This window comes from Siphateles boraxobius, unplaced genomic scaffold (assembly GCF_051911475.1).
Source record: "Siphateles boraxobius isolate OS27281-9 unplaced genomic scaffold, OSU_SipBor_1 25, whole genome shotgun sequence".
Lineage (NCBI taxonomy): Eukaryota > Metazoa > Chordata > Actinopteri > Cypriniformes > Leuciscidae > Siphateles > Siphateles boraxobius.
In genome coordinates this window covers 8,776,804-8,790,268 of record NW_027508866.1, presented here as the reverse complement: position 1 = coordinate 8,790,268, position 13,465 = coordinate 8,776,804, and the positions used below count along the sequence as shown (strand labels likewise).

At 37.3% G+C, this 13,465-nt stretch overlaps 2 protein-coding genes across 3 annotated transcripts in view; one reads left to right on the top strand and one right to left on the bottom strand.

Annotated features, from left to right (window-relative positions):
• Positions 1-9,561, bottom strand: part of pknox2 (pbx/knotted 1 homeobox 2) — an 80,128-nt gene extending 70,567 nt beyond the window's left edge. Inside the window, exon 1 of the mRNA XM_077242392.1 lies at positions 9,370-9,561. The gene's annotated coding sequence lies outside the window, so the exon portion shown is untranslated. The remainder of the gene's footprint in view (positions 1-9,369) is intronic.
• An 813-nt stretch (positions 9,562-10,374) lies between these two features.
• Positions 10,375-12,365, top strand: tmem218 (transmembrane protein 218). Of its 2 annotated transcripts, XM_077241989.1 has the most exons (4): positions 10,375-10,505; positions 10,803-10,941; positions 11,032-11,134; positions 11,858-12,365. In XM_077241989.1, exons 2-4 carry the CDS (start codon positions 10,832-10,834, stop codon positions 11,990-11,992), a joined length of 348 nt encoding a protein of 115 aa, XP_077098104.1. In that variant the 5' UTR covers positions 10,375-10,505; positions 10,803-10,831; the 3' UTR covers positions 11,993-12,365. The 2 variants fall into 2 exon arrangements, with proteins under 2 accessions (XP_077098104.1, XP_077098103.1); XM_077241988.1 differs by lacking the exon at positions 10,375-10,505 and having other exon boundaries at positions 10,514-10,941.
• The last annotated feature ends 1,100 nt before the right edge of the window (positions 12,366-13,465 follow it).

Below are 13,465 nucleotides of genomic sequence, written 5' to 3'. Positions count from 1 at the left end.
CTAGAGTTTCACACAAAGCGGGACATGATTTCATCTGCTATATTTATCTCCCTCTAAGTTTTCAATTGAACAGTCTCCAGAACTCTCGCGGCTAGCAGCTGGAGAAAAGCGAAGTACAGGCGTCTGTCTGTAAGATCATCAACTAGTCAATCTAGTAAGGTCACCTACACAGTAGAGTTTACACAGCACCAGACAATGCTGAATTTCAATGGGGAAGGTGTACTGCAAAAACAGTGAAGAAAAACATGACGGCTATAATATAATATAATATTAAAGTATATTTTATATATATATATATATATATATGTATATATGTGTGTGTGTATATATTTGCATATTATATATATATATATATATGTTTGTGTGTGCATGTTAATTTATTAAAATATTATATTATATATATATTATAATTTTAAAGTATATTTAAAAAAATTTACATGCACACATAAATAGATCATCTTAAAACTATTGCTATATATATAAAATTGTGTGTGTGTGTGTGTGTGTGTGTGTGTGTGTGTGTGTGTGTGTGTGTGTGTGTGTGTGTGTGTGTGTGTGTGTGTGTGTGTGTGTGTGTGTGTGTTACAAGACAAACTGAAAAAGTTAATAATTTGCCTTCTAATAATATTAATGATAATGCAAAATTGCATCCAGTATAATACAAATCAAAAGGAAACTTTTTGTAATTTGGTGTTGATGCAGATTACTTGGGCACTGCTGATGAGGCTGTGGGGGACCATTAGACCAAAACTGTTAGGAAACGCTGCAGCAATGTGCTAATTTATTGTGAAGTAACTGCTTTGGGAATAAAAGATTGTTTAATGTTCATAGATATTTCCAAACACTAGAGCGAGAACACACTCGATTGCAATCTTGTGTATGTTTACACTCCAGTTGAAAGGAAACAACTTTATATCTTATGGGGCCCCTAAACACAAACCAGAGCGAGAGGAAGCGGACTGCGGTCTAGCGCGGTTGAAACATCCATTAGAACGGCAAAAATATGTTGTTGAGGCCTTTTGTTGGCGATTGAAACCACCTCTTAAATCTGAAATGACATGAGGTTTTCCCAAAACTGTCGGCACATACTGTACGAACGCAATAAAGCAGCTGGTGTGTGTGAAATCTCTCATGTGCTCGAGGAAGGCGAAGCACCCCGCAGGCTGAAATCATGCTGCTTATACTGATGTATCAAATATAACCCACCAGCAGCGCTAAACAGCACCGAGCTCTGAGGAATTTAGATATAATGATGAACGCTCGCACTGTTGGACTGGTAAAAAACAAGTATACATATAAATAGATAAATAATAGACAAATTAGCGACTTTTTCAACACTGAAGCACAGAGTGATTGTGGAAATCGCTTTTAACTTTCTAGAATAAATCATTTCGTGACATTACAAACGCTTTACAAGCCAATTTGACTCTACTGCAACCGGTATGGTACAATAGCACTAAGATCCACCCTGGAGAAAAAGTATGTTTTTATTAAGAACTACCGTATAACTTTTCTAATAAAGATACTTTGAGCTACAATATTAGTACAAAAATGAATCTCCATTGTGATTGGAGTAGTCACTATGATCCCGCTTTCCACACATTACCAAACCCATTTCCTCTCACTTATGGAAAACAATTTATTGCAGATGGAAGACGGGCCTAGTTTTTCAGCAGCTGTCAAAAAGTGAAAGGATACACGTTTTCACAGCTACTGAAAAACTAATAATTTGATCACTTTGAATAAAACTGAAAATACGTCTTTTGTCTTAAAATATATACAATTTCTGTGATTATTTTTAGCTACAACATTTAAAATATCATGAATATATCATGAATTTTTCCTTATCAAAGACATTTTTCTAAAGTTGAGTACTTTTGATGATGAATCACATCATCTGCAAAATGTTAATTATTTTAACTAAATCAGAGGGATCATACAAAAATGCTTGTTATTTTTTATTTAGTACTGTCCTGATTAAGATATTTTACATAAAGGATGTTTACATAAGACAAAAAAAAAGTGGAATTTATAAAAAATGACCGCGTTAAAAAGTATACACACCCTTGATTCTTAATACTGTGTGTCTTTACCTGGATGATCCATGACTGTTTGTGTTTGTGATAGTTGTTCATGTGTCCCTTGTTTGTTCCGAGCAGTTAAACTGCTCAATGTTCTTCAGAAAAATACTCCAGGTCCCACAAATTCTTTGGTTTTCCAGCATCTTTTGCATATTTGAACCCTTTCCAGCAGTGACTCTATGATTTTGAGATCCATCTTTTCACACTGAGGACAACTGAGGGACTCATACGTAACTATTACAAAATATGCTCCAGAAGGAAAAACGATATATATGTGTGTGTGTGTGTGTGTGTGTGTGTGTGTGTGTGTGTGTGTGTGTGTGTGTGTGTGTGTGTGTGTGTGTGTGTGTGTGTGTGTGTGTATATTAGTGGTCTCAGTAAAAAAAAAAAAAAGAAAACAGACAGTTTTAAAGCAGAAACTTCTGCAAGCTGTAAATCAAACATTATGGCTAAATCCACTGGGAAGCCAGGTGCTTTATGACATCCCAGAGCCTGCTCTGTCCCAATGCATTTTATTAGAAAGCAAAAAATTGACCCCGCTCCTAATAGTATTTGCAAAGCTTCTGGCCAATAAAACTAGCTGAGATACACCACTTTGCAAATAAAACTCAGATCCATTTATCCGAATTGATATGCATTTAAAATCTTTTTAGATTATGATTTCATTTTCTTAGTGTGTAATGTTGCTGTTTGAGCATAAACAACCTCTGCAAAGTTCCATATCTCAAAGTTCAAAGCAAAGGAAGATATTTGCTTTTAAAGAAATTGTTTTTTAAGGATTAACAAACAGCTAGTAGGGACTACACGACATTCCTACCGGGTTAGTTACATCACCAACCCTAAGATCTACATAATCCCTGCCCCCTGGAACGCGATTTATAGATTATCATGACAGAATATGCTAATCAATGACTAGAAGATAGTTAAAGGTGCTCTAAGTGATGTCACACGTTTTTTAGGCCACAACATTTTTTTTTGTCACATACAGCAAACATCTCGTCACTAACTGCTAGCTGCCTGTCCCCTGAACACACTGTAAAAAAAGGCGGTCTCTGCAGACACCCCAGGCTCCACAAACGGCAACAAAAACAAACTGGGATAACCCGCACCACGAACACATAACAAACTGTTCCAGCCAATAACCGACAAGAAGGATTTGGGGAGTTAGTGCGCGGATGATGAGGAGGAGGCAGGGTCTAGCTAGCCTCCGTTTTGTTTGACAATACTTTAAACGTCAACCAGAAGTGACGTCACCCGACATCGCTTAGAGCACCTTTAACTCCACATCAGCTGCATAAATTCTTTAACTAACCATTCAGAAATGTCCTGTTGCTTTCTACGTGTTGTCACTTCTTCTTGAGTCTCTCCATCATTGTCTTTGAATATAAAAGGCTAAAAGTTTTGAAATTTTCGGTGCATGTCTGTGTGAGGTAAAAGGACACAAGCTGTTGAAGCTCCGCCCCCAGTGCTGAGAGCAGCAGCTCATTTGCATTTAAAGGGACATACACCAATACAATGCGTTTTTGCTAACCCTCAAAAAGTGACAATTTTAACATGCTATATAAAAATATCTGTGGGGTATTTTGAGCTAAAACTTCACATACACACTCTGGGGACATCAAAGACTTATTTTACATAGTGTGAAAGGGGCATTATACCACCCCTTTAAAACGAGTGAATTAGCCGCCATTCAGGAGTCACTCACGATCAATAAAAAGAAAGTCATTCGAATGCATTTAATAAAAGGAAAAATAACTGTCATGTACTGACGCCATTACAGGCATTTTGCACACATACAGCTACCGATCAATGCCTTTCAATGGCTCTGAGTTTGAGAGAGGATGATGGAAACGTGGGGGGTTCTGTTCGAAACACAACAAAAGATGCACAAATAGATCAGCGGGAGAGGAAGCTCCGATATAGCCCAGTGTCAAAGGTCCAAATGAAATCAGGTGGTTGGAATCAATGGTGGTCTGTGTTTGAATGCTCCAGAGGACAGAGTAGGAAGTGTGAATGGGAGAAAAACATGCCTTTATGAATGATGTCATTGAAACGGGACGAAGCGAGATGCCACTTTCGGAGAAGATGGCTTTTACAGTAATAGATGAGCATTCAATGCACTATTTCAGCTCTAATAAAACACGCCACACTCCAAAAGACAGGAGTGTGAAATGCACACAATGCACCATTGGAGAACATCTATCTCTCTCCAGTCACGCCAAATGACACCAACATATTAAATGTGTAAAACATGTGAGAACTACGATTCACATGCTCGCCCTAATAGAGAAAATATGAAAACATCATTCTCTCTCAACCTTAGTCAAGCACTCTCCTGCCTCTAGCACAATATTTTAATTTGACTAGTTATTGTACTCATGCATATATTTATATATTTAAAGGGGGAAAAGAGATATGAATTGGTCCTGGGTAGGGTTTTTTCCTACTTTGATCTAAAAAATAATTCTAATAAAATATTTTCAACCTTCGTCTGTTCTGAGAAACTACTGAGAAATATTATAAATTCAGAATTTGGTAGAAGTGTTTGTATTTCCCTCAGTGACGCTCGCTGAGTACATTTATTTGGATTATCAGTATTCCACTAGAGATAAGAACAAAGGCACTCAGAGGTTTACAGTCTTGTTCAAGGTTTTTAAATTCAGAATTAATAATAAGCTGCTGCTAATTTGACTCTGCTTTTGATCCTGGTGAAGTAATTATTTCTGTTATGAACAACTTTGACTGTCATTTGCATGAGATAATAATTATTATATATATATATATATATATATATATATATATATATATATATATATATATATATATATATATATATATATATATATATGTGTGTGTGTGTGTGTGTGTGTGTGTGTCACTGGGTTGTTACCAGGACACTGGAATACAGTTGCTACTTGCTAGGGTGTTGCACACTGGTCAAATTCAAAAGATTACACCCCCAAATCAAAATGTGAGATTCTGATTTATAGAAATGGCTTGGGTTACTCCTGCAATGTAAGTCTATGGGATTTTTTTTTAGCTTTTTGATGAGCCATCAGATCCACAAAAATCACATAGAAATGAATTAGCACAGTTCTCCTCAATACCCCATAAAATTTGAAGTACCACTCATTTGTGTAGCACAAACTGTAGGGGACGAGTACTTTTTTTTTTTTTACTTCCATTGCAGTGTTGTTTTAGAATATATATATATATATATATATGTGTGTGTGTGTGTGTGTGTGTGTGTGTGTGTGTGTGTGTGTGTGTGTGTGTGTGTGTGTGTGTGTGTGTGTGTGTGTGTGTGTGTGTGTGTGTGTGTGTGTATAAATATATATATAAACTAAAAGAAAATTAGAAATGATGCTTTGGCAACTAGCTGGAATAAAATATGTTTGTATTTCATACTGTATTTCAGTTCATGTCTAATTTTCCATTCAAGTTATGAAAATGTTTTTTTATGGTTTTAGTTTTCATTTCAATTAACAATAATAACCCTTTTCCATAGACTTATTACAATACATTTTTATCTAGATGTTTTAAATGTTGCAGATATAGAGGATAGTCAAGGACAGATTTTCATCAAGTCACTTGTCATTCGGCTACATCTATTAAAGTGCATGACAAGTGCTGACGACTTCATCACATTTGTTAACATCTGATCATCGCTTCTTTTTGGAGACTGACGATTTCAAGCCTGTGTTTTCTCATAAATCAAATCAACGTCAGCTCCAAGGCCAGGGTGACACGAATACAGCACGGCCTGTGATGTGAGTGCTATGCTACGGGTGACTGTTAAGTGCCTCTACACGTGAAAAATAAGCAAATCTCGGTCCCGGGAGAGGAGTTTGACCGTCGTGCCTGGCAGTATAGCGAGGTCATTTGGACGCAGAGCCGTCCAACACAATAACAGGCCCGCGCTCCTCAGAGAGCCATCAGGATCAGCAAAGGCTTAGCGGTGGAAGCCTGTAACAACAGAGTTCTGTCTCTGTGCATCTAGGAGCAGAGAACAATATTGCTTCACCTTGAACACACAAGACCCCAGAAGACTACAGGCTGATGAATAATTCTCATTTGAGGCAAAGATAAAAACGCTATCTCATTAACTATCAACAGACAAACAACATGTGTAAGATCTGAAAATCCAAATGAGACCAGTACAAAAATAGGCATTTCAATTATTAGCGCTGTGAATGTATATGGGTGGCATCAGAAGTGACACATTAGAAAATAAGACAATTAGCTTTATGGAAGTCTAGAAGCATCACAATTGGTTTACAATCTTCTTTTTGCTCAGTTTACTTCCTTCATTTAGGGTGACGGAGTCTTTTTTATTAGCGATTAGACCAAAAGAGCTCCGGGTCCTGCAGTATTGAACCCCGGATTGTAATTTGCTCATAATGTGGAGAAAGGGAATATGCAAATAAAGTCTGAGTATTTTGTGTTTGCAGTTTTGCCCGTGGGCAGCTTGTCCCGCGACACAAATCATCAATTAAGATCCCAGCAGGGATCTCGGCATTTAAATTAGCCCCATCCAACAACTTTTATCTTCCAGACAAAACATTACAGCCTTGTGATCGCCTGCACCACAGAAATAAAACAGCTGATTAAATGAGATCCATCTTTGAGATCCAAAAATGGACATGCAATGTCACCTCTCAGCTGAAATTATTATATTTGACACTAAAGAAATTCAAATCTACAACTCATACGAACTTAGAATGACTAAGCTGATCATATCTAAATATTTGTAGAGAGAAACAGTTTCATTTAGTTAAATATATTTAGAATTTAGCTTTTTTTCCCCTTGAATAGTATTTTAGAATATTGCGATGTCTGTGTCAGCTACATATTAAGTCATTCAGAAAGAGGATTTGAGACTATAGTTTCTCATTTCTGCAGAGTTTGGAACCATTTCAAATGATCTAATTATTGTTTCATTTATGAAGCAGTTCTCCCTTGCAGTTATTCTGATATAAACCGGACATGAAGGACATAAACTGAGCATTTTAGATTTCCAGAAAGAGTATTAAAATTACTTTGTACAAATTTGCTTCATAAGCTTGCAAACGGTTAAAAGACAACCATCAAAATTTCCTGCAACTGTCATTTAGCCCTTTAATTCACCTGACATCATTACACAATTTTGAAAAATACTTTTTTGTTGCATGTTTCTTACTTTTACGAAGTACTTTCAAAATGTTCCCTGTTTTTCCAATCGCCAGCTTGCTAGTTTAGGTTGAAAATCCAAATTTGCAGAAAAACACAGCCCAAAGTGCAAGGGTGTTTAAGTCACTAAACTTTTTACAAAGGAACAAGTCTATATCCAATAAGGAACTCAATTATTTACAGTACAATGAAACGTTCTCTCTCTGCAAGACAGAAAGGAACAATCAGCTTCATGTTTTACAAATCAGGGGAATATGGATGCTTGTTTCCAGCATGGAATAAAACTATTTAAAAGATAATTGCCACATTTTACCTCAAAATTTTTATGTTTTTCTCGTAATTATGAATTACATCTAGCCATTCTGACTTTTTTTCTCAAAATTGTGAGTTTACATCTCGCAATTGTGTTTACATCTTGCAATTCTAACTTTTTTTTCTTGCAATTGCGATTTCATATCTTGCAATTCTGACATTTTCACGCAATTGCGAATTTATCTCACAATTCTGACTTTATAACATGCAATTGCAACTTTACACCACACCATTCTGACTTTATAACACGCAATTCTGACATTTTTTTTCTCGAAATTGCACGTTTATTTCACGCAATTCTGAGAAGTCAGAATTACAAGATAAAAAGTCACAATCATCTCGCAATTCTGACTTTTTTCCCGCTCGCAATTCTGACTTTATAACACGCAATTGCAACTTTATATCATCCAATTCAGACATTATAACACAAAATTGCAACTTTATATATCGCAATTGCGAGTTTATTTCTGAGAAAATAAGTCAGAATTGCAAGATAAAAATTAAAGTCACAATTACCTTTTATATTTTTCATTCAATGGCGGAAACAAGCTTCCATAGAGAACAAATCTTAGAATACAAAAGAGAGTAATAAATACTATACCACATGATTTGCTATCTAAAAAAATTAATAAATAACTAGCCTACACAGTATGCATCAGACATAGAGCCAACAGCAAAGAGTAGGCTGATTAAATTGACGGCTTAAAAATGTAATCCTTTATAGTTTAACTATTATAGCTGTACTAAAAACCACATTAAGCATGTTTCCAATATACTATTTCTTTACATGTGGCGCCAAATACGCTTGAGAACAGTTCGAAGGTGGTAACCATAACAACAATACGCTGCTCGAACACTTGCAGATTTTAGTGTCAATATCATAAGGTTCATAAACAAAACATAAAACATGACAGTATAAAACAAACTTTATTACAGATTTACATACCATATTTATGCTTAAAATATATATTTAAAATATTGCGTCATTGAAGAAATACTAAAAAATGGGATGTAGGTTATCGCAACCAAAAAAAAATAGGCCTAGGCCTACTAGGCTATATTTTTAAAACAAAAAGTTGACTCCGCGGAAAGTCGCCATTGTGCTACAATTTAACAATGCAGGCACTATAAACATAAATGTCAAAACTGGAAAAAGTTCTGAATGCCAAATAAAACATTTACTGAGCAATATAGCCTATTGTTTCAAAACTGAACAGTCATCAAGTAAAATACATCTGTTATTATCTTGTACTACTCATTAAACGACATATGTAATACTCATTAAAATACATTGCTTTGCTCAACAAAAACATTGGCGATAACAAAATATACCCCAATTAAAATTCATGAATTTACATGCGTGTAGCCAATATGAATAATTAGTCATGTATCGCTACAAAATTGCAAAAACGCCCATTAAATCCCAACAAAAAAAAATGTCGACACAAAAATTACCACCACATTTCACAAGTCCAAACGCATCATCCACCATAAATTCATCCACAAAGACGCGCTCCCCAAACTGCACGGCATCTTCTACAGTCTTTCCTCTCTTCCTCCCTCCTTCTATCGCACTCGTTCTCTTTCTCCTCCTCCCTCCCGCTCACTCACGCGCTCTCTCTCTCTCTCTCTCCCTCTCTTTCCCTCACTTTCTCTCTCCCTCTCTGTCTATCATTCTCTCCCCTCAGCCCTCGGCCAGTCTGTATGAATAATGTCCTGCCTTTTGTAATGAGAGCGAGAGGGAAAAAAACAGGCTGGAGTGTTCGCCCGCTCCGCGCTCTGACATTGAAAATGAATGACAGCTTACCTGAATGCCAATCTTCATCAGACTGACACCAGGCTGACAACACAGCCTATACTCCCCTACACAAGCCGTGACGTCTGCCATATCAGACCCCTCCCACCATCTCCCCCCTCCTCTCTTCCTCTCTCTCCGTACCCCTCTCCACCGAGAGTAGACCTCCGCGGTTCCTCTTCCACTGGCATTATTCCGTGCCGTATGCCGAAAACCCCGGGCCCTGCACGCGCATCTCCGGTTCATTAACGGTGGAGCCCGCTGGCCCTCTATCGACATCAAATGAGACCTACATTCGCTGCAGGTCGCCTAGGCTGTTAGTAGTTGGAAAGCAGAGGAAAAATAGGCTACACTGTAAAAAAAAAAATTACATTATCAACAAATGTTTTTACATTAATTAAACTTTTAAGTTATAGGCTACAAGATTCAACTCATTTTTGAATCAGTCAGTCAGTCTCGTCAGTTCAATTTAATTTAAGTTGAAATGACTTACACAGCCAAGTTGATTCTAGCCTACTTAAAATTTTAAGGCAGCATTTTTTTACAGTGTTATTTGTGCAGGAAGAAGAAAAGCCACTTGGTCAAATTCTAAATGTATATTTAGTTATTTCCCTAGAAATTTAACCCATGGGCTACGAGCTAAATTGGAGATGAGAAAGGCTAATCTGGATAAACTGTGCCATATGAATTCCCATAGGCTAAAGGGAGCTAGCCTAGGCTATATATTTCACTTACTGACAGTGTGATATTACTAAGAGAATGTGTCATCAATATTAAATATTTGTACAAGTTAACAATTGTAAACATACATTTGCAAGGAGAGCATTGAGAAACACACACACAGAGAGAGAGAGAGAGAGAGAGAGAGAGAGAGAGAGAGAGAGAGAGAGAGAGAGAGAGAGAGAGCTTGTAAGGCAACGTTACTAGTATATGTTCAGTATTCATAAAAACTACATTTCCCAACATACTGCTCGCCAGATACTACAGCCTGATTGGTCCATTTGCGACACAGGAAGTGTAGAGATAAACAGAAGCGACTGGGTTTCCATGGAAATATTTTAGACTTTCTGCAGCATGCATCTGGGCGTAAATGAGTATATTATTTAGCTAATTACGTAGCTTGTTTCATCATTCGGTTGTTTTATTAGGTAAATATACAAATTGCTTAGCCGTAAAATGTTTATAAGGGATTAGTTTGCTAGTTTAAGCACGTGATTTTGATGAACTGCATGTTTTCCACCCAAATGCTATTGGAACTGAGTAAAAGCAGCGTACTAACAGTATATTTCTACTAATAGCAGTGTGGAGATGTACGCGCTACATCGTTTGCTTTCATAACATCGACTTGATTTACTTCCAGACTTGGCGGATTTAACGTCAGCGCGCGCAGCCATCATAAAAGCTGCCTAAAATCAAAAGATAACGTTACTTCTTCACTCGTCCAGGGAAGGCACACGCAGCGTGAGAGGTGAGGATGGCCGATGTGGTGTTGGGCGTTGGGATAGGTGTGTTTATCATTGCTTTAACCTGGGTCGTGACTCTCGTGCTCGCCATCGTTCTCTCGCGCGCATCCGGCCCAACGAAGTAAGAACATACTCTTATGTTTTCGACACAGGACTTGCATTGCTCTGTAGTGTTGTATCATGAATAATCACGTTGTTATTGCCTCACCAGGTTAGGGATCATCCCTATATTTCTTCTGGCGCTCACCATCACACTGGTTTTAGTCTTTTTCCCTCGCGCACCTGAAGTTCCCTCGCCCGAGAGAGCAGTTCAGGTGAGTTCATCGTAGATGTATCAGTCATTTCCATATATATTCAGGCCACTTTATTGGGTACACCTTTATTGTACCGGTTTGGACTCCTTTTCCCTTCAGGACTACTATAAATATACTATTATAATATATAAGGGTAAATCCTGCTACATAAATATGAAACAAAAACTATTAAATTAAGGATTCTGATTTATATCTCTATATAAACATTTTGTCTTATACTGCATATTAAATATAACATATGATGTTAATCTGTTTATCAGGTATTACCATAGATGGATTTAGTTTGCATGTATTAAATGTTTTATATTTTTAGTTTATATTAGATAATTGTTTTCTATTTTAATATATTTTTATGCCTGTGATGAAAAAGCAAGCCAGTACTCAAGTTTTCATCCTTCTAAAATCAATGTCTAAAACAGTTGTATTTTTAGTTTCACACTGTTCTCAAAATCATTTTGGTAGAAATGCTGTCTTTATGGCACTTTAATAGTGTCTTGTTCTGTGTTAAATGGTCTAGTGAGGTGACTCGGGTTGCAGTCAGAATTTCTTAAAAGAACCCTGCTGACCTCTAGTGGAGAAAAGCAGAACATACTAAATGTATTTCATGTTAAGTAAAAAATATTAATGGACACATCAAAGCCCTCGTGGCTTTAATTATTTTCCAGTAACTGTATAATATGTTGAATAATAATTTACAACGTAAGCCTGTGATTTTTTTTTCAGATAGTGGATATGTTCTTCATCGGCCGGTATGTGCTCCTGTCCTTGGTGAGTGTGATGTTCTTGGCAGCCCTGTTCATGTTGCTGCCCTTACATTTCCTGGAGCCCGTGTATGCCAAGCCCCTGAGAACACACTAGACTGTGAGGCTTCATGTGCCAAACTCCTACAGATATCTCAAAGCAGGGCAGCCAACCTGGCATCACCGTCTATCAACGAGCCCCGCTTGAGATGAGAGGACAGCAGAAGGTTCCAGGGCTTTTGTCTTTCTGTCCAAATCAGAGACGTCCACATCTCTCTGAGAGCACAACATAGACTGGCCTGCATGCCATGCAGCATGTTCATTCCAAGTGTTTAGGAGGCTGTGGTTGGGTAAAGTTTTTGTTTCAATGTTCGATGTGTAATTAAAGAACTTTTTTTTTTTTCTCTCTCTGAGGCTTTTTTCCTGTTTGTTGCAATTTCGTAATTTTGTGTATTTTACTGTTAAAAAGAATACAATCTATTTTTCTCAAACTTCCAGTTTGTTTATTTCTTCAAAAAATTATTGGTGTTTGCTTAGGGAGCATCACTATTACTATTGCTCATAGGATTACGTTTTTTCGAAAAACCCATAGCCCTGAGTATTAAGCTGTGATTGGATCGAATCAATGGGTAGCAAACAAGAACCAGATCTGTCCAATTCATGAAAGAATCCTTCATGAGTCTGAATTATGAATTAACTTGATCAAATGATTCATTAAGCGAAGTGACGAGACATGAAGGCCAAATAGGAAACTTGGAATTTGTCCTCTGCATTTATTTAACCCATCCAAGTTAGTGCACACACTTTAGGAGCAGTGAGTAGTAAACACACACACACACTGCAAACTGTGGACACACACCTGGAGCGGTGGGCAGCCATTTGCTGCGGCTCCCGGGAGGCGATTGGGGGTTAGGTGCCTTGCTCAAGGGCACCTCAGTCCTTTTGAAACCTCAATCATATTGAGAATCGAACCTGCAACCTTCAAGTTACAAGTGTGATTCTCTGCCCCAGTCGTGGCAAATTAAAGTGGGATTCAAAATAAAGATCCATTCTCTAATTGGATATTATTAACTCAAGAAAGAAATCTCAAATTGTCTGGTTCGTTTATGAGAGGTGGCATTGCACTTTTAAAGTGATCACAATTACATTTTTGCCTGGCGGTAGATAAAATTAAACATTCCATTTTATGGCGTTTTTATACTACGGAGCCCCTAAAGGGACGTGACGGGGAAAAAAATATTTGCTTTTGCTTTATCACAAATGTTTTGTGTTTCCCAACACTTTGCGTTCGCTCGCAAAATGATTGCATTTTCCCAAGAAACCTTCGGATGATTTGGACAAATGACCTAGTCTAACATAACTGCATTACAACGGCATACACACACACTGCAGAAGGCACTTGAGCCATCTCTAAGTCATAATCCCTGTAATGCATTGAATTCACATTCTAATCCATTAATTGATAATCTGCAAACTCGAATATCTATCATTCACGGCTCAATCCAGACAAACTTCATTTTCTCGGTCCCATATTGACATGCTAATTTTGGCCTTATGGAAGCATTCTTTAAGACACTGTCTCACTCTCCAC